Raw genomic sequence first — 19,874 nt, forward strand, 5'->3', positions numbered from 1 at the left:
TACTGGGAACAGAGCTTCTCCGCCACCAGAGGGCAGTACTCATCAAGTGTCTGTTCATTTTGTTCTGGAGACTACTGCTGAGATCTGTGGGAAAGAGGGCCATTGACAGAGTCAAGAAGATGTTGCAAGGGATAATCTTCCTGCTCTCCTTTTCTTGGATAACTTCTGCAAAATGTGGTATATGTGTATATTTGTGAAACCTGTGTGTGTTGTGTGTATGTAGAGTGTGATATGTGTGTGTGGTGTGTAGTATGTGTAGGTGATGTGTGTTTGGCATGTAGTATGTGTATATGGGGGGGTGGGGTGTTTTTCTCTCAGTTTTTATCTCTTGACAAGCTGAATACATAGCTCCTTATAACACTTGATATGTTTTATTTTTGGACTGAAACATTTGAAGGTATATAAAAATAATCAATGGCAGTTACACTGTGTCTGCAAAATATTAATTCCACGGTTTCTCAGTAAAGATTTAATCATTATTTTTGTCTGCAAAATATTAGCTCCACTGCTTCCCAGTAAAGATTTAATAATTACTTTTATAGCATTTGTTGTAGCTATTTGTAAAGTCAGTGTCATATGAGGGTCTCTTGGTACTTTGAATTACCCATTGCAAACAAACTGGACTCTTAAGAGACCTCATAAACACCATCCGGCTAAGTTAAATTATGACATGTGCAGCCAAGGACGAAGAAACAAATTTTACACTTAGGTGTAGTGGGTGGCTGCTGTTCGTTCCTGGCTGCTCAGCCCCGAAATAACCACACAGAAACTGTAATAATTAAATTATAGCTTGACCTATTAGCTCTAGCTTCTTATTGGCTAGCTCTTACATATTAATTTAACTCATTTCTATTAATCTGTGTATCGCCACGTGGCTGTGGCTTACAGACAAGGTTCTGTCCGGCATCTGTCTCTGTTGGAGCTATTGACTTCTCCAACTCCACCTTCTTTCTCCCAGCATTCAGTTTAGTTTTTCCCGCCTACCTTTATTCTGTCCTGCACAAGTCCAAGGCAGTTTCTTTATTAACCAACAGTATTCATAGTATACAGAGGGGGAAGGAATCCCACATCACTTAGGACTGCGTCACTTCAAAGCACTGCCATTCGACCATTTGTGTATTTAAAAATCTTACATAAACAACAGGAAGTGCCATTTCATTCTGTTTACTAGGATAAGCTTGAGACTGAAGAGATTGGCGAGGCCCCACGTTCTATGCTTATTTCCTACTTCTGTCAGTTTCTTGTCATATTTAATACAAGTAGAAATACTTTTCTTCAATAAACCAAGCCTTAGGAACTCACAAGCTGGTTGAACCCTGGCCAAGATGGGCGTATTGTGTTGCGTTTGTATTTTCATTTATGCTTTGCCTTGCTCCCCCCCCCCCATGTACCTTTCTTTATTTCCTGAACACCCATTATAGTCTCAGCATTCTCTCTGTGTAGGGGAAGAAGGGCATTGGAACTCTTGCAGGCTCCGCCCCTTGCTTTCCCTTCACGCGCAGCCTGGTCTATAGTCTTCAGCATCTTACTGATGATGGTTCTTGTCTCTGTTTCCTTTAGCCTGTCATTGGCTTCACAATTTTGAACAAAGGTCCTTGGTTTTTTTTTTTTTAATATGAACTACCACTTGATTCTTCAATTTATCTTTTCTAGTGATTCTATCCTTTCTCCCCAAGCTTGAGGCTGGAATTTTATTTTTAAGTGTTTATTTGTTGTTTTTAATTCTTGATATTTATTCCATACTTAAGGGAATCCCCAAAGGGCACTTGGCTTAGTCAGTTTTCATTGCTGTGGCAAAATGCCTGGGTTAACCAAGCTAAGGGTAGAAAACTTACCTTAATTCAGTTTCAGAAGTTCCGTTCTGATCTAGCAGCTTCATCACTTTTGTGCTAGTGGGAAGGTAGGGAAACCATGGTGGAAAGGGCAGCCTTCGCCTGCTGGGTGAACGGGCCAGACCTCCGCAGGCTCGGGCAAAGCTTTACAACTGCTGTGGTGTGTGAAGAATGACCTCAGGGCACAGGGCTAAACACTCAAGTCTGGGAAGGATACTAACTCACTGACTTAAGTTAGGACACCAACTCACTGACTTAAGTCAAGTTAGGATACTAACTCACTTTAGTTAGGACACCAACTCACTGACTTAAGTCAAGTTAGGATACTAACTCACTGACTTAAGTTAGGACACTCACTGACTTAAGTTAGGATATTAACTCACTGACTTAAGTTAGGATACTAACTCGCTGACTTAAGTTAGGACACTAACTCACTGACTTAAGTCAAGTTAGGACACCAACTCTCACTGACTTAAGTTAGGACACGAACTCACTGACTTAAGTTAGGACACGAACTCACTGACTTAAGTTAGGATACTAACTCACTGACATTTCTAGTTGTTGTGGGATGTACCCTCCTTTGGCAGATGGGCCTGGGCTGTATAAGGAAAGCAGTTGAACTTGAGCCAGCGAGTGAGCCATGAGGAAGCATTCTTGCTTCAAGGGGATTCCAGTTCCCCAAAGTTGCCTCAAGGAGAGAGTCTGAGTTGAAGCAAACCCTTTCCTCCCCAACTTGCTTTTGGTTGCGGTGTTTGTCACAGCAGCAGGGGAGCAAACAAGAACAGGAAGAAATTGTTTATGTATTACATTTATAAATAGCTATTTAAAGTGCAAGTAAAGCCTGAGATTTCATTTCAGATTTCATAAATGGTAAGTTTCGATAAGTCTATTTTGAGTGGACTCCAAGGAAAACTGGAAGTTTTTTTTAAAAGTCATCAAGAAGAAGGCTTTTAACAAAGTTCAACAAAAATAGTAATTTTTTGACTGAGTAGACAGCTTAGTGGTAGAGCAGACACATAGTATGTAGAGGTTCTTAGTTCACACACCAGAAGAGCGAGGACAACGATTAGTTTGGGTTTAGATAATGTGGCTATAGCTGAAATACTTCCCTGCAGATGTCTGAGTGCGATCCATCCCGTTAATCCTCTGGGTGTGTTCTGTGGGAAAATGTTTGTTCAGTTTAGCTTAACAGGGTATAGTTTTAGCACAAGGATTTAGCCAGAGTGTGTGGTCTTGGCTTGACTTAGTGTTCCAGCTTATTTGCTGTGAAATGTGTTCAATCATGTGGTGCTGTCTTTGCAGCAAGCTAACCTGCATCGGCCTTAGGGACTACCCGAGAGAGGAGTAGTGTTAGTCAGGTTATTGATGTGTTTGATACTCGGGCTTCTGAGCCAACCACATCTCCTGCTTTCTCCCAGACCTCTCCACCCTGAATTTTAGAATAATTGCTTCAGGGGAATCTTCCATTTATTTCATTTTTTCTCCTTTTCTTCTCTTTCCTTTCTTCCTTCCTTCCTTCCTTCCTTCCTTCCTTCCTTCCTTCCTTCCTTCCTTTCTTTCTTTCTTTCTTTCTTTCTTTCTTTCTTTCTTTCTTTCTTTCTTTCTTTCTTTCGTTGGGTCTTACTATGTAGCTCTGACTTTCCTGAAACTCACTTATGTAGACCTCAAACTCCCAGAGATACACCAACCTCTGCCTCCCAAGTTTTAGGATTAATGGCGTGTGACATCACACCCAGCTAAGATAGTCTTTGTCTTAAGAGACTCCCAGTCCTCTGTTTCCTGTTTCTCCTGTAGTCTTCCCAACCGAGTCTGCTGTTGCCCGCACCCTAGTTAGTGTCTCAGTACTCAGGAAGGGGTACTTCCAGTCAGTCTGATGTTCACACAGAAATAGCTGGACATGACCCCATGGTTAAACCATACTGCACTGCTCCTCTTCAAAGAAGTCTTGAGCACCTGACTGTTTTCCTCCACACGTCTACCTGTATGTACCCATGGTACATACAGTGTAGATTTTTAGGCCTGTGCAGTTCTGGAAGCTTCCAGTTCCAAGACATTTGCTTCTACTCTAGCTACTTTCTTCTATTTTCCAGTTGTCTGTAGTTTTATCCTGGAGAGGCTTTTGTATCACTAAATATTTGGGTTGTCCCACCATCTTAGTTTGCAACTTCACCTTTAACTGCACTTAACATCACTTTACTTTCTCCCTTCAGCGACGTTTGGTATACTCCTCTCCCTTCCCCGCTGTGGTCTGCACAAGCTAGGATTAAGGCTATTTCATGAGAGTATCCTCAAATGGATTTATTGTCCTCTTAAATCATCTTGAGAAAGCTCTAGGTATTTCTGATATCGTTTGTATCTTTTTTTTAAAAAAAAATCAATTCAAACAATTTCTCATTCATTTATTTGCTTTTGACTATTTATTGCATGTACACACTGAGTTTTGTGCACTTTCATCCTGCATTTCCCCCTCTCTCCTGCTGAGACCCTTCTTCCCATCGGCCTCCCTCCTAGAACTCTGTAGATCAAACTGACCTCGAACTCAGAGATTTGCCTGCCTCTGGCTCCCAAGTGCATGGATTACAGGTAATTGTGCAACTGTTCTGCCTTAGACTGGTTCTTCATTGACCTTGCAGGCCTATGTGTAAAGGTGTGGTCACCAGAATCCTACTGTTTGGATTTCAAGACTAATCAGAGGTCCTTGGAGACATGTTTTGGAGGGCAATTTTGGGACTCCGATCTCTTCCCTTATGTCCCTCGAGGGAAGTCATTTTACTGCACTGCACTCTCTTTCCATGGCAGGCTGTGCTGCATAAGACCTGTGTCCACCAAAGAATCACGCCCATTGAACTAGAAAAGGGACCCTTTCCTCATTAGAAGTTACCTAGAGTGTTTCATGATAGTGACGGAGCAATGATGAGCACAGTCTTGTTTGGCTTTTTCAAGCTTCAGTCCACAGGACCCTGTGTCTATTTTTGTATAAATCAGTCAGCTCATTCTGAGGATTGGTAATACACTTTTATAGCAGCTTCGCTTAATTCTTCCCATTGCAATGCCAAGCAGAGAGAGACATGTATGGCTGTTATTTGATGATCGTAGTTATAATTATGGATTAGGTGCATAGGTGACTTTATCTGATTTTTAATTTTTTTTGTAATGGAATACAATGTCCCAGAGTATCACCTTAAGGTCCTACAACATCATATTCATATTTGTTATATGAACTATTATGATTCTCATCTCTTAAAAGTTCTTCCTCCACAGCAATTCAGACCTGCTGTATTGACTGTATTGTTGAAATACAGATGAGTAAGTAATGACGTGCACTTTTAAGCCTTTGTGCAGCCCCGACATTTGTTCTATTTTTAGGCTATTTTGGGACTATGGCTTTTCATCATGCGGCTATTAGGGGATTCATCAAAATTTCATATTGCCGGTACTGGGCTCCATTGTCTGTGGCTGCCATCTGCTCCACTCGGGGCTGGAGTGATGATTATTTCATGTGGTTCTCACAGTCCTCCTGTCCTAGCCGAATCTGCTCTGCAGTCTTTGCCTCCATCCTCTATTCCAGGGTGTAGGATAATTGTCATCATTTTCTGAGGGGGGAAAAACCCTTAGTGCATATTGCTTCTTCTCAGGTCTTTGCTAGGTTTTCGCCTTCCTGTCAGGAGCTCTCACTGTGTTTCTGCCCAGTGCAGGCCCCGTCTGTCCAAATTGAGACCCTTGTTTCAAAAGTATGGCCAGGCAGAGGGTGTATTTTTCGCTCTCAACCTGTTTTTCCTTCCGTGGTTTCTTTCTGGGGATGGTGGGCAGCTTCATTCTCTGTCTCTGATGTATTGAAACCCCCACCCTTATCCCCCACTCCATTCTTCACCCCCATCTTAGCACCTGCTTAAGGCCAAAAGCTTTTTTCTTGAATTGTAGGTTTTGGTCTCTGAATTGAAGCCTGGATCCCTTGACTTATTTCTCTGTGTCTAGTCTGGATCTCTTGACAGATCTCTTTCTGTCTGTGTCTCTGTTTCTCTCAATGTTTTGATTGTGCCCAATTTTAATAACTTAAGATTTAAAGATGAATTACAACTATTTGTTGCACATGTTCAACAGGGTGTGGCGATCACGTGACACCTGTATGGCGATTTCCTGACCTCAGTCAACTTTTGGTGTAGGACAAAAAAGAATGGTCTTAAATCATGGCAATATAGCTACATGGGATAATTTCTGTCTGGGTGGCTGAGAAACTCCATGTCACAGAAGGACTAAGTCTAGAATATCAGTGTCTGGGGCAGGTGGCGGAGGGATGCCATATGAACTGTGGAAATGAGAAGCCAAAGCACCCATGGTCTTTAGTTCTGTTTTTGGGAGGACTCTGTTATTCCTGTGTGGGAACTGAAGGGAGAAGAACCTGAAGGAAGGTCAAAGTTTACAGGCTGGAGACTTTCGGAAGGCTCTGGAAGCAAGATGGCTGTTTTTAAGGACTGCAAGGTAAATATTGAAATGTATCCCAGAGACAAAGTTGATGAAGGCAGAGCCATCCGTTCATGAGTTGAGACTGAGTTTGTCTCTGCCCAAGGTGCAGCCTAGAGCTCCGGGTGGGGAGACTATATGGATCAGGAGGGACAAGGAAGGCTTCCTCTGAGATTTGAGTTTGGGCAATGCAGGAAATGTCAGTCCCAGGATGTCACCAGAGAAGCGAGCTGGTTGGCTTGTAGGGAGCTGTTTACTCTTTTGGGCCGGATGTGAGGGGTGAAGATTGCTCCAGATGACATGCTCAGCTGGAAGAGTAAAACGGAGACAGAGGGATAGCCTCGAAGGAAGTACCAGAGCTAGGAGACTGGTATTGCCTGCTTTCAATTTGCCCCATAAGGTCAGAGGAAGGGCACTGGCAGGCAAGTTCCAGAGTTTGGAGGGAGTGGTTTGCAGCCCAGGTGAAGCAATCATCCTGTTGGAACTTTCTGGATTAACCCCTGCCCTCCTGATTCCCATGCAGTGACTCCCTGCCATGGGCCCTGCCCAATTTGCATACATTGTCAAGTGAGGTTCTGTACTGGGTAGGGTGGTGGCTGCCACAGGGGCTCCCTTCTGCATGGTAGCTCCAGGCCTTGGGGAAGCAGATTCCAAGCTCACAAGCCCCAGGAAAGCCTCCTGTTAGGTGAGAGAAATCATCAAGTGGACTGAGACGGCTCTCAGAAGTCTTAAGATGGAGCACATGTTTGGCATCTGAACACTTATGTTAAGATTTTTTTTTCTGTGAAAATGTATATAGAATGGTAGTGGTGCATGTTGAACCCTGGCGTTCACCCATATTAGGCCAGTGCTGGACCACTGAGCTATGTGTCCAGCTCAGGCTTGAAATTGTTTCGACTGTAGGACTTTGTCCCTGGTGGATAACAAATCTACAATTAAACTGATCATGTACTTTAACATACAAAGCTTTACACAAAGTATCAAGATCTGTCTGGTCCAGTAGTGGTTTAGTGGGAACATTTGTAGATTTAATAAAGGTTCCTTTTTGCAGTATTTTAAGCATATTTTCCCATCCATTTACCAAATATAACATTATATGTTGTGTTTTAAACTTCAAAATGAGCTGTTTTGTCGAGAGACTTTTTAACACACCTGGGTCGTGTCATTAACATTTTAGACGCCTGGAGTACTAAGACTATGTCGGAAGGTGGCAGCAGAGAGTAGACGCCTGGAGTACTAAGAATATGTCGAAAGGTGGCAGCAGAGAGTAGACGCCTGGAGTACTAAGAATATGTCGAAAGGTGGCAGCAGAGAGTAGAAGCTGATTTCAGATGTCTCCTTGGCTTTTCAAGGAAGAACCAAAGCAGTTAGAGCTGTAGAATGAGGGGACAGTTTGGTGCAAATTTGCTTTCTCATTAGGACGCCCTAGGTGCCTGTGCAAAATCAAAAGCACACTGTCAGAATTCAGACACCACGGCAGGCCCTAAGTTCTTCCCACCCAAGCAATACTGACCAGAGGCAGATCTCAGGGAGACACTTCAGTCGGCGGAGGAATTATAGGTCAGCCTAAGTGTTTTGAACCGGGATCTTCCAGAGAAAGACCTAGAAACTGGGTTATATTGCACTAGCTCGACAGGTGGCTATTCTCTACACTCAGATTATGGTTGACCAGTAAGTCCAAGTCCTTTCAATGGGATTGACATCTTGAGGCTCTGAGGTGGTGTTCTCAAGTCAGGTAAGCAAGGAGACGGGGGGGGGGGGGGGCGCGGCAACCTCTCCAATGGCTGTCTCCATTTCTCAGGGTCAGTCACTCTTGGTTGTGAGGTAATGCCTGCCTGCCTGCCTGCCTGCCTGCCTGCCTGCCTGCCTGCCTGCCTGCCTGCCTGCCTTCCTTCCTTCCTTCCTTCCTTCCTTCCTTCCTTCCTTCCTTCCGAAGTTATGTTTCTCAGCATACTCATAAACAGAAGATGTCTACAGGTTGGACAGCTGTGGGCTGTGATCTCTTCCTCAGGAGCTTACATCAGTTTGGGAGAACATGTTTCCCATGTGGTCTGATAATAAGTCATGGGAAAACTTGAGACGGTGCAAGGGAATGGGGGACTTGAGCACTGCTGAGGGAAGTCGTGTAGTTCCCCGAAGGAAGATTACTATTTCATTAGTATTTTAGAGGAAAACCCAATTTACTGATTTCTGTGGGTGGTGTCTCTGTGTGTTTATGCAGATGGTACATAAGTTCCAAATGGTGTTTAAAAACTTATTCTTTAACTTTTGGACATACCACTCCAGGAAATACAAATAAAGTTAGTCCTTGGTCATGGATATTTTAAACCAGTAAGTTAAATTTTGAGGTAAACTGAAAAGCATTACTGAGATCTCTGAAGGCTATAGGAAGTCCCTAAAGGGAACTACTTATCATATAAGTTACTTGAGCAAGATAGATTTCTTCATAGTTATTGGAAGTGTGGCTAGCTCATAATACCTAATGGGGGTTCACATCCCCATGTGCTGAAGCCCCATTTGGTATACTTTTAAATGTGTTTTCACTTTGAAAACATGTGAACTAAATTATGAAAAAATAGTAGACTGAAGAGATCTTAATTTGGTAGAAATGTTGAACATAATGCAGAGGAGGCACACGCTGACCTTTTTTGTCTGTCTTTTTTTCCTCTGCCTGTTTCCAAGGTTCGTTCATGTTGTATGATGTTCATTTAAAAAAAAATCACTGATATTTCACTATATGGTTTGATTGTAATCAGGACTTCAATAAAAACCACAATGATATTTGGTATGTGGTTTTAATTACAGTCAATTTATTCATTAGTTGATAAAAGTTTGGGTTATACCCACTTCTTTTGGGTCACGTGAGTACTGTTACATTTGTGTCTTAAGATTTCATGTGGAGAAATGGCTTCCTTTGGGTATATAGTTGGAAGATAACTATAACGCCCTCTTTCTAGGAACTGATTGCTGAGGTGATTGATGGAAGGTTGACAAACGGATTTCTGAAGAACTACAACTTTGTTGATGAAAGCCACAGAAGAAAAAGTTTTAGAGTAGAAATCCATGCAGGATCATGGGGGTTGGGTGGGATTTCTATGCAGCAGGGATATGAATGCTGTCTCTTATGCTATGCTTACCCTGAATCCCCAAATATATATATACCCAGCTATATCCTGGTCACAAAGGGTAGAGCTCTCGATTTGAGGTTCAGGTTAGCTGAAGCAGTGACTCTCCCCTGTCACTGTAACATAGACACATGGCCTCGCAAAAGGAGGTTTCCCACAGTGATGACTCTCACGGTAATTCACAGGGAGGTAAGCAGGTCATTGTTGAGACGTGCTCATGTGTGTGAGGCATTTCTGCACAGAATAGCACCATCTTTTGACTCCTGAAAACCCATGATTATATCATGCATTACAACTACACTTCAAATGTCCTGATAATGGATGTTCACATCCACTTACAATTTGTATAGCAACTATTTAAAGACTCTTTGATCTGGAAAAAAAGTCATTCATGTACTTGGTCAGGGCTTTGGGGAAACTTTTTCTTTGAATATTTTCTGTACCATTTGCAACGATTTCGAGTATGGACCTGTCTTTTGAGGCAAGATTTATTCTTCATGAGCAGTAGGTGCTAACAGGATGGACCTGGAAGAAGAACACATTTTGGGGTTTAGTGTCTTCAGAGACCTTAACTGGTGCAAATGGGGCTCATGTGATTTTGGGTTCTATGACACAAGCAAATCTTTTTCTCTGTTGTCAATGCTGGAGCAAATCTCCTTTTTTTCTTAGTTTTCTATGTTCTGTCCACTCCTGTTCCTCTTTCGGCTCTATCTCTGTGACCATTTAAAGAATCTTAGACTATAAGATTAAAGTTGGTTGTAGCACTCAGGATGTAGCTTGCCCTGCGTTAGAAATGATTATACTTCTCTCCTTGCCTACAGAATGAAAGCCTCGCTGACATTTGGCTCCATAATGACTGAACGAGATCCTCAAGTGTTTGGACTCTTGATTTCCCTTCTTGCTGTCTCTTTCCCCCTATTCCCACTTGGCTGTGTGAAGACCTGTGGGTCTGAAGAGGTTGCAGGAGCTGTAATTAATCCACCTACTCTTAGATGAAGGTCTCAAGGAGGGCAGTGGCTGAGGAAAAATTTTTAGACTTTTTGACCACCATGAAACTTTGGATTCTGTTTAGAATTCGGTGATCTGTGCAATTCTGGTGGCCACAAACTTGGAAGACTTCTGAGTTGGCTTTGGTTTTGCTATCAAATGATATTAGTATTGGCAAAAATAGTTCTGGTGTATTCCAGAATGCTATGTAGTCCAATGCCAAAGCTTACTAGAGGCTAGCGACTGGAGAATTATGCTCCTCAAAGCCATGTTATTTGTTGAATATAAAATATCAGTTCACCAAGAACACGCTGCAATTCAGAGAGTTAGCCACAGTTCACGGAGATGCCTAGCCTTAAAATGCCATTGTGACCACATATTTCAAAACAGAGTTACATTCTTAAAGGGGAAATGAAGACAGATATTTCATTTTTATTTGTTTTTCAGTAAATGAGCACAATAAGTTTATTTAGAAGATAGTTTAAATGGGAAGTTAAACTCCAGTCTGAACCCTGGGACACTTTCAAATAGCAGGTCTACCATGGTGACAAGCTCTTATTTTTAAAGGTTTGTTCCCGTGTGCAGGATTGTATTATTAGAGTGTATTCATTAGGGTTACTATTGTTGTGTTGACACACCAGGACCAAAAGCAAGTTAGGAGAGAATCGGTTTATTTTGCTTACACCTCAAGGTAAGCCCGTCACTGAAGGGAGTCAAGCAGGAGAGGATCTGGAGGCCAGAGCTGAGGCAGAGGCCATGGAAGAGTTCTGCTTACTGGCTTGCTCATCTTGCTTCCTTAAAGAACCCAGGACAGGACCAAAAGCCCAGGGATGTTCTCACCCATGATACGCCGGCATCAATCACTAATTTAAAAGGTGTTCCCTAGGAATGCCCACCTATAGCCTAATCTTCTGGAGGCATTTCCACAGTTGAGGTCCCCTTCTCTCAGACGACTTTAGGTCCTGTCATCTTGTGTCACGAGTCAGAATACCAGAATGGTGTGTTCTCACTGACTTCTGTTCTTATTCGTGAGCAGCTGGGAGAGCTAGGATGTGTTCACACCTGTGTAGGAGAAGGCCACGTCAATAAATTGACGACAGGAATCAAGGCTACCTCTTCTCCCTAGAGAGCCACCTGTAACGTAACCAGAAGTTTTATATTCTGGCATGTACATAGTCCTAGGATGAGTGAGTAATTGGATTTCACATGAGCAGTGAGCACGCATGGGTCAGCTGTATTTTAGCCAGTAAGGAACGTGTGGTAGGGCCCAGGAAGCCTGAGGCATAGGAGGTCCATAGGACTGAGTTCACCAAGTGTTTACATAGACATTCTTATTTGATGCTCAGTGCTTCCTGACCCAAGAGTCTCAGCTTTTCTTCATATATAAAGTTGGGTAACTTTTCTTTATATATAAACTGGGACATATTAGTCACTTTACTGCTTGTTATGACCAAACGCTCTACAAGGAGCCACTTCCAGAATAAGAATCTATCCTGACTCACGGTTTGAGGGGATCCCGTCCATCGTAGTAGGGAAGGTGAGAGTCGCTACAGGCTGTGGAAGCAGGAGTTTGAGCCTGCTGATTGCTTCCTCCGTGGACCTGGAAGTAGAGTCTTGAAAAAAGGCAGGCCAAGCTGTAAACCACAAAGCTGATAACCTACCTGCCTGCTTTTCCTGGCAAGGCCACACTTCTAAATACTCCACAACTGCCCCAAACAACACCATTGTCTAGGGATGCAGTTCACATGCAAGCCTTCAAATCAGGAAGGGTGATGGGTCACAAAGCACAGAGAGAGGATAGACTGGCATTGTATTGGACTTGGTTTGTAGCTGAGGGAAGCAAGGCCAGGAGAAATTAAGATATTTATTTTTATCGTTCACGGAATTTGGGATTCCCATCTAAGTTTTTTGATGCCTAATGCTTCTTTGGAAGGGAGACATGCTCTCTGGGAGCATGGTTTGCAAGGGAAGACCTACTTTTGGGGGGAAACATTAGCCTTTCCAGCACCATAAACAACCTCTTCAGTAATTTTACTTTGAAAAAGGAAAGAGGGATGAGGTGTAGATACTTGTTCTCTTTGCATCATGTTTTTCTCTAATGTATGCTGTGAGCCACAGTCCTTGCATTTGTGAGCTTTGGGTGTGTGCAGCTAAAGAGATCTGTCAAAAATCGCATTATAGAAAATGATTGGGTTGTCGCAGGAAAGTGTGTTGCTCTGTGGAGTCATGTGAATTGTTCTGTAGTTGATTCCAAAATGAACAAAAGAGAGTACGGTTTGAATTCATTGCCGGTTTTCAAGATAGACAGAAAAGCTTGCCAGCTCCCTTTGTGCCTAGCAGCCTGCCACTTCTTGAAGAACTCATTAGGAGGTCTCTCATTACCTGTGAATATCCAGTTATCACCCACTGGAAAGTGAAGGCACATTTGTCTTCTGTGAATTGTTTCGCCATGTGGCTCTTCTGCCTTCTAATATCAAATGCTCCTTGGAATTTGGAATGATTGATAGGATGAGCATATAGTTTTTAAAATTTATTTTTATATTTTTTGCTTTGCCTGCATGTATGTTTGTCTGTATGAGGGCATCAGAAGCCCTTGAATTGGAGTTACAGGCAGGTGTGAGCTGCCAGGTGGGTGCTGGGAATTGAGCCCGGATCCTCTGAAAGAATAGCCAATGCTCTTAACCGCGGAGTAATCTCTCCAGCTCCAAACATATATATTTTAGTAGCTGCTAAGTCAATTGTGAGATGACAATTGGGAATCAGTTGTTAGCACAATTGAAGTTCACAGCCTAGTGTTGATCAGGAAATGACCCCTGCGTATCCCTTTTAAAACAAATGCACACAGGCCCTGCATTTCTGGAATCTTGACTTGCACAAAAATAGAGATAGTCTTCAGGATTGTGGACACTTTCCAGTGGCTGCACCAGACAATGTGAAAAATTTTAGGACGAGAGCTTGCTGATTGGCAGTCAGTGGGTGTTTTGCTGATAACATGGACATGAACGGTCATTGAGAAGTTTCTATAATGTTTAGATTTAAGTTATGTGATTATATGGTCAGAGATAGAACTGAGCTACATAGTTTTGGGGGAGTTGTTGCTTGTATTGGTGAGAAATCTTATCCAGTGAAAGGATTAGAGCAAAGCCAGACAAGAAGGGGTTCAAAAGGTAATTCCTGTTTATTTATTGAATTTAGATATTTTATAACAGAATAAATGTTGTATTTTTGAACACTTGTGAACTTGACGGTTGCTGCCTGTCATTAGCTCTTATCGTCTTCCACAAGATCTGCCCTTTGAAAACTCCCTCTATTAATGCTTGGAGGCAGGTGGCTAGACAGGTTTGGCGGCAGCGCTGTGCAGAATGTGTCCTGGCGCCAGCTCTGTCCCTCCTATACCCTATTAGCTTAATTATGACTTCCAGCAGGCATCTCAGCCGGGAGTCCCCGCTTGGTCCTGTCACTCCATGGCTTCCTTTCAGCAGGGTGACCTCTCAGCACCTGGGAACGCATGCTTGCAAGAAGGAGCTTGGGCCAGAGGGGGAGTCCCCTTTTGTTCTAGAGCAGACTAAGCACTTTTAGGCATCTTTTGTACACCATGAAGGAGAGGGCAAAGATTTTTCCCTTTGACAGGCAGGGGTCAAGCAGGACCACGTGGTGTGATGTGGACCAGCTCTGAGTTTAAATCCTGTCCTTGAACGAATGTGTCCTCAAATTATTTAAGATGGTGATTTCTTTTAACTGGATCACATGGAAAGGAGAGAGGGAGAAAAAGAGAGAGGGAAGAGGGAGGGAGAAAGAGATGGTATAGAGGGGAAGGCGTGGCTGACTACAAGGTGATCACACCTGTTTGTTTGATAACTTAAGTGGAAAGCCTGTGGTCTCTACTTAACCCTATGAATCACAGCCTCATTACGTAAAAACGTATCACACCTTAAATAGCTTGCTAATGAGTAAGGCTCCCAGTCATCGGAGACCCAAATGACTAAAACTGCCCGAACGTTGTCTCAAAACTGGAATTTCTTCCAGACCACTAATTTCTTACAAATATTTCTTCTCCTTAGTGTAAGGATGGGTCTCATTTAAAAGTATAATTTAGGGAAGTAGAAAGAGACAAGATCTCCTGAGAAAATTGGGAGCATGGGGACCTTGGGAGAGTGTTGAAGGGGAGGTGAGAGGCAGGGAGGGGAACAGAAAAAAATGTATAGTTCAATAAAATCAATTTTAAAAAACCCCAAAAAACCCTATAATTTAATTTTTAAAAGCAAACTGCCCTCACAGTGTTACGAGGTGTTTTACAGATCGTTTTAATTTTTAACAATGTTTTTAGATACAGCATTGATTTAGTAACTTTTTATAGTCTGGAGTCAGTTTCTTTAAAGAATGTTGCGTTAATACCATGCAAGTTAGACATCCATGTTCAAGGACACAGCTTTTTCTCTGCTGTGGAAAGATGGTAAGAGTTGCTCTCTGGCTAGACAGCACCTGCTGTAATAGCTAGTGTTTGTGACTGCTTCTGAGGCAGGCATTAAGTCTATCATCATAATTAAGTGTGTCATCTCACGTAATTCCCAGCCTAACTCCACAAGACCTGTCGTCTCGGTCTCACGGGTGAGGATGCCAACAGGTGAAGCAGTCTGGACAGTTACTGGTAGAGAGTGGTAGAGCAGGAGTTGAAACACAGACTCACAGGAGCCAGAATCCTGACCCAGCCTTCCCTGGGCTGCTGGTGATGCTGGGGAGTGACCTTAAGGAATGCAGCTCAGGTGGGCTGTAGTGTTGAAAGACATTCTTACTGCGAATTTATGCTTCCCTTGGTTTAAACGTCTCAAGAGTTTTGTATCATTTCACTTCGGTTCTGCAGGCAGGGTTATAGCTAACTTTATGTATGGATGCAGGAATTGCTGCTTGAGAATTAATCAGTTTTGAGTTACTGAAATGGGATGGGCAGTATGTATAGCACACACATTTCCCCTCCTCTTCTTCTTTTCTCCCTCCTTCCCTCCCTGCCTCCCTCCCTGCCTCCCTCCCTGCCTCCCTCCCTCCCTTCCTCCCTTCCTCCCTCCCTCCCTTCCTTTCTTCCTTCCTGGTTTTTTGAGACAAGGATTCTCTGTGTAACTTTGACTGTCTGGGAATTCACCGTGTAAGCCAGGATGGCCTTGAACTCAGAGATCTGCTTGCCTTTGACTCCTGAGTGCTGGGATTAAAGGTGTTTGCCACCACCAACCTGGAGTATGCTTGTTTTCTAAGGTGCATAAAATGTCTAGAGAAGATTAAAGTATTCAGAAAGAATGTTCATTGTATGAAATATTAGAGTACCCAAGTTTTATTTTCATTATCACACACATGATCACGCATGTGTACACACACATACTCAGTTTGTGGTTAGACAAGGCATCTTTAAGTCAGACTATTAAAAACAATGAACTTTTAGAAATCCGAGTAGCCGTTTAAACTCTCGACACTTAAGAATTAATTTTGAAGGTGCAATGGTGCAGTTCGTTAATTTAGGTTTCTGGAATCTAATGAACATGGGGTTGATTTTCTGGACAGTTGAGTTGCTTAGCTTCACATTTCTTACTGGTGAAACGTGAGTGATAAGAAGGACTGAATTTCCTGCTGTGTGAAGTGAATAGATAATGAGAAGTTAGTTACAGATGGTTGTGAGCCACCGTGTAGGTGGTGGGAATTGAACCTGGGTCCTCTGGAAGAGCAGTGCTCTAACCACCAAGTCAACTATCCAGCCCCTGCTCTGTAGTCTTTTAAAGTGGGCCCTTTGGAGCAGTTAGGGTTTCTGAATAGCTCTTTTTCAGCATCTTGACTTTATTTAATAGGATTCTATATATAATTCAGCCTGGCTGTGTGTTAAATTAGAGTATGGACAAGTGACAACGTCAGGATTCACTCATGTCATGGGTTAGGTGGACACTCTTGGCAGCCTTTTTACACATGATTGATCTTGCGATTATTTTCCCTGTTTGGATTTCCAGACTCGGGGAGATGGTTTAATGTGTTTGAAAACTCATCGATCTTAGGCAGTGAAAGTGGAGTTGAGCTACGCTTTGTGTGCCTCAAATCCCTTCCCTCTTGTCACTAGGTACACTCTGCTCCCTGGACTGGCTGTGCACTGTGGTGACTGTCATTTTTCATTGCTCTCCGTGTGTCTGCAGATCACAGCCTTTCTCCTCCATCACCATTTGTCATCTTAATGGCTTGAGAATGTCATGGTTGTCCTATACTGGTGCTCCCGAGGGTTTTGCTTGGATTGGAGATAGTGACTCTGACTGTGTCGAACATTTCTGGGTCTCGCTCTTTGACTATTGGGAGGAGATTTCTGAAGAATTAGCTGTCTCGGTGTTTTTCATACGTGGGTCCACCCTCACTTTGAGTTTGTTTTTGATATGTTTGTGGGGAAATTCTGGAGTTGGTTGCGCAGGTTATCCGAGCTAATCTGGTAATTCTGAAAGGAGTGCATCATTCTGTCTAGGCAGTTTTTTTTAAACTATGCATTTAAATGTGGTCTTTACTTCTATGCCTGAGCTCTAAGAGGGCAAAGCTGCTTGCTTCTTTATTATTAACCTTCAGCTCTGTGTTCCAGTAGGAACAGAGACAGAAGGATTGTGTTTAATTTCTGCAGCTGAGTGGATGTCATACAGGAGATAGACCCTCTATTTCTTCCTGGGTTTGAGGATATCACAGCCTGACCAGACACTTATGATGAGAAACTAAGTCAATCTCTCTCCCTTTCCTCTCTCTATCCCTGTCCCCTGTGTGTGTGTGTGTGTGTGTGTGTGTCTGTCTGTCTGTCTGTCTGTATGTATGCATGTGTGTGTCTGTCAGTCTTATGGAATATAGACGCACGTCACCATGCTCTGCTCTGCTAACTTTGAGTAGAAAAGCAGCTGTGAAGTTATCACCTGACTTCTCAGGCCTACTATCTGGCTGTAGCAATCTCAGGCACTATGGAACATCATGGAATCTAGAGTTCTGGGTGAATGGCAGAGACAGCTGCAGTGAGAGAGGAGAATTGTGGACATTATTGCATCATGTGCCTGACCCATTTACCTGACCTGGGATGTAAGATTCACGACTTTCAAATGTAGTTTTCTCCAGTTTATATCTTCAATTGTGTATATTTACTCTTATTGATTCATCCATAGTTCTCTTTTGAAACTCGTTAGAAATTGAGTTTAGCCAGGCAGTGGTGGCACACTCCTTTAATCCCAGTACTCGGGAGGCAGAGGCAGGCAGATTTCTCTGAGTTTGAGGCCAGGCTGGTCTACAAGAGGCTCCAGGACAGGCTCCAAAGCTAGAGAGAAACCCCGTCTTGAAAAACCAAACTAAGATTTAGTTTAGTTTTTAAAACATATTTCTTCATTTTTGTTTGAGTTTGTAGTATAGTTACATCATTGCTCCTTCCCTTTGCTCCTTTTGATCCCTCCCTTCTACCCTTGCTCTTCCTCAAATTCATGGCCTCTGTAACCTTAGCCTATCATCCAATAAAATGATTACACCACAGGACACACTTATTCACACTAACATGGTTATAACACAGAATAGTACACAATTTCTATGAGGAATGACTTTTGGCAATACAAGCAAATCATTCAGCTAAAACATCAAATGCTTGTTAGTTAACAGCATTGTGAATTTACTTTGTTTCTCGTCCCTCTTTACTGAATGCCCACGTCTGTCTTTCAGGCTGTGACTGAGAAGAATTTTGAAACCAAGGATTTTCGAGCCTCTCTAGAAAATGGTGTTCTGCTGTGTGAGTAAGTATTTAAGGCTCGCTCTCCACAGTCACAGGGTTGTGTCCTTAGTTCCAAGTGAGATTTGATCTCTGTAAGCTGACACCTCCCCAGTCTGAGACAGTAGAGAAGGGGTTATCAGTCTTGGTATCTAAAGATAGTGTTGGTAAAATATATATTATTTTTAATTAGTAAATAAGCAAGAGCCTGTCATTGCTTTATGGGCAGATAGTTGAAGAGGGACTTGATTATATCTGACTATAGCTCACACTCTATATAATTGCCTCATTTTCAAGTTAATATACAGGATCCCTTTCATCAGGAAGATACGAGGATCACTGTGGCAAGTGTCTCTTTAGGGTTAAGTAGAGTCATTACATTGCCGAAATCGATTTGAGTCATTGGCTGTTTACTTAGCTAATAGATGCCATTGTGAGCTGCATTCCAGGCTGTAGTTACCAGAAGTTACCAGGCTGGTGCCCTGACTGATGGTGTGCGGTCCACAGTGTTTGCTTTGTGCAGTGTTTGAGTCTCCAGTTAACCAGATATGTGACCTTTGTGGATAAGAGACGGGCCTGTGAGGGAAAGGATAAAATTCTAGAGAAAAGTATGAGTTGCAGAAGTAGGCAAATAAATTATAAGAATGTACTTGAGTTCCCACCCACATATTTTGAAAGCACTTGGTAATTCCAATCTAGCCTCTTATCACGTAGATGTTTCTGGAATCTGTCCACATGTACACTCTGGGAGTGAGCTACTAGAACCTGCATGTTTTCTTTCTTTTTGGTGACGGGAGCCCAGTGTCTACCATCATGCTGGCTCACAAGGTGCCCCTAGATACCTTTGATTCACCCTTCGAAGGATGCTATTTGCAATAAAGACTCCAAGAGAAAGGGTTAGATTCCTTTTCCCATTACTTTTGGATGTTCACAGAGGTCACTTAGCTTTTATACACATTTACCAGAGATTTAATGTTTGCAATGCAGAGATCAGGGCATTTAATCTGCCTGATTCGTGGAACTGCTGTACTCAATACCAGTTTAGGCTTCCATAAACTGCGGAACTTGGTGTCCACATGCGTTGCTAGGAGGATGGCCATGGAAACCATCCTTCTTGGCAGCTGTCCAAACGCCTTTGTTTGAGAATATCATTAATTCATTCCATATAAAGTTCCGTGGAGTCTCTTTGACTGGTTACAGATCTCTGTTAAACCAGTTGTGATTCACAGAAATGTCGATTTATGTAGTTTTACCTAATGTATACTTGGAACAGCACCCTCAGGGCCACGGATGAAGTTGCAGATTTTTCTGTTCCTCCTCACTCAGCTGTGTGCTCACAATCCTTACTGAGAAATATTTAAACTCAATTAGGCTGCATGGTCTGCCCCGTGGGCGACAGAGGAGGAATGATCTTGATTTGAAAACTGTATCATTTAAGGGTTTTCTCGTGTGTTCAGAAGATAGAGATTTCTTATGTGTTCAGAAGATGGAGAGAAAATGCTTTTATTGAGAACCATGTGACCCTTATCGCTAAGTCTGGCTATGGAAGGGTTTGCAGAAAAGGAGCTATCTATGATACTAAGCTCCACAATCTTGAGGAATTAGATGGCATTTTACAGAAATGTGTCTATGAAAATGTGCCCTTATATTTAGTTTACGAGAGTTTGGAGCCTAAGTAGATGTTCTATTTAAAGAGGTCCCGTGTGTTTTACGTATTTCTAATGA

General features: G+C 42.6%; 1 protein-coding gene across 14 annotated transcripts in view; it reads left to right on the top strand.

The window, feature by feature from the left end:
• Positions 1-19,874, top strand: part of Lmo7 (LIM domain 7) — a 190,906-nt gene that overhangs the window by 39,693 nt on the left and 131,339 nt on the right. For all 14 annotated transcript variants that reach the window (XM_075950051.1, XM_075950029.1, XM_075950028.1 and 11 more), the window contains exon 2: positions 18,104-18,174. In XM_075950051.1, coding sequence (XP_075806166.1) covers positions 18,104-18,174 — 71 coding nt within the window. The remainder of the gene's footprint in view (positions 1-18,103; positions 18,175-19,874) is intronic.

Source organism: Microtus pennsylvanicus, chromosome 15, assembly GCF_037038515.1.
Source record: "Microtus pennsylvanicus isolate mMicPen1 chromosome 15, mMicPen1.hap1, whole genome shotgun sequence".
NCBI lineage: Eukaryota > Metazoa > Chordata > Mammalia > Rodentia > Cricetidae > Microtus > Microtus pennsylvanicus.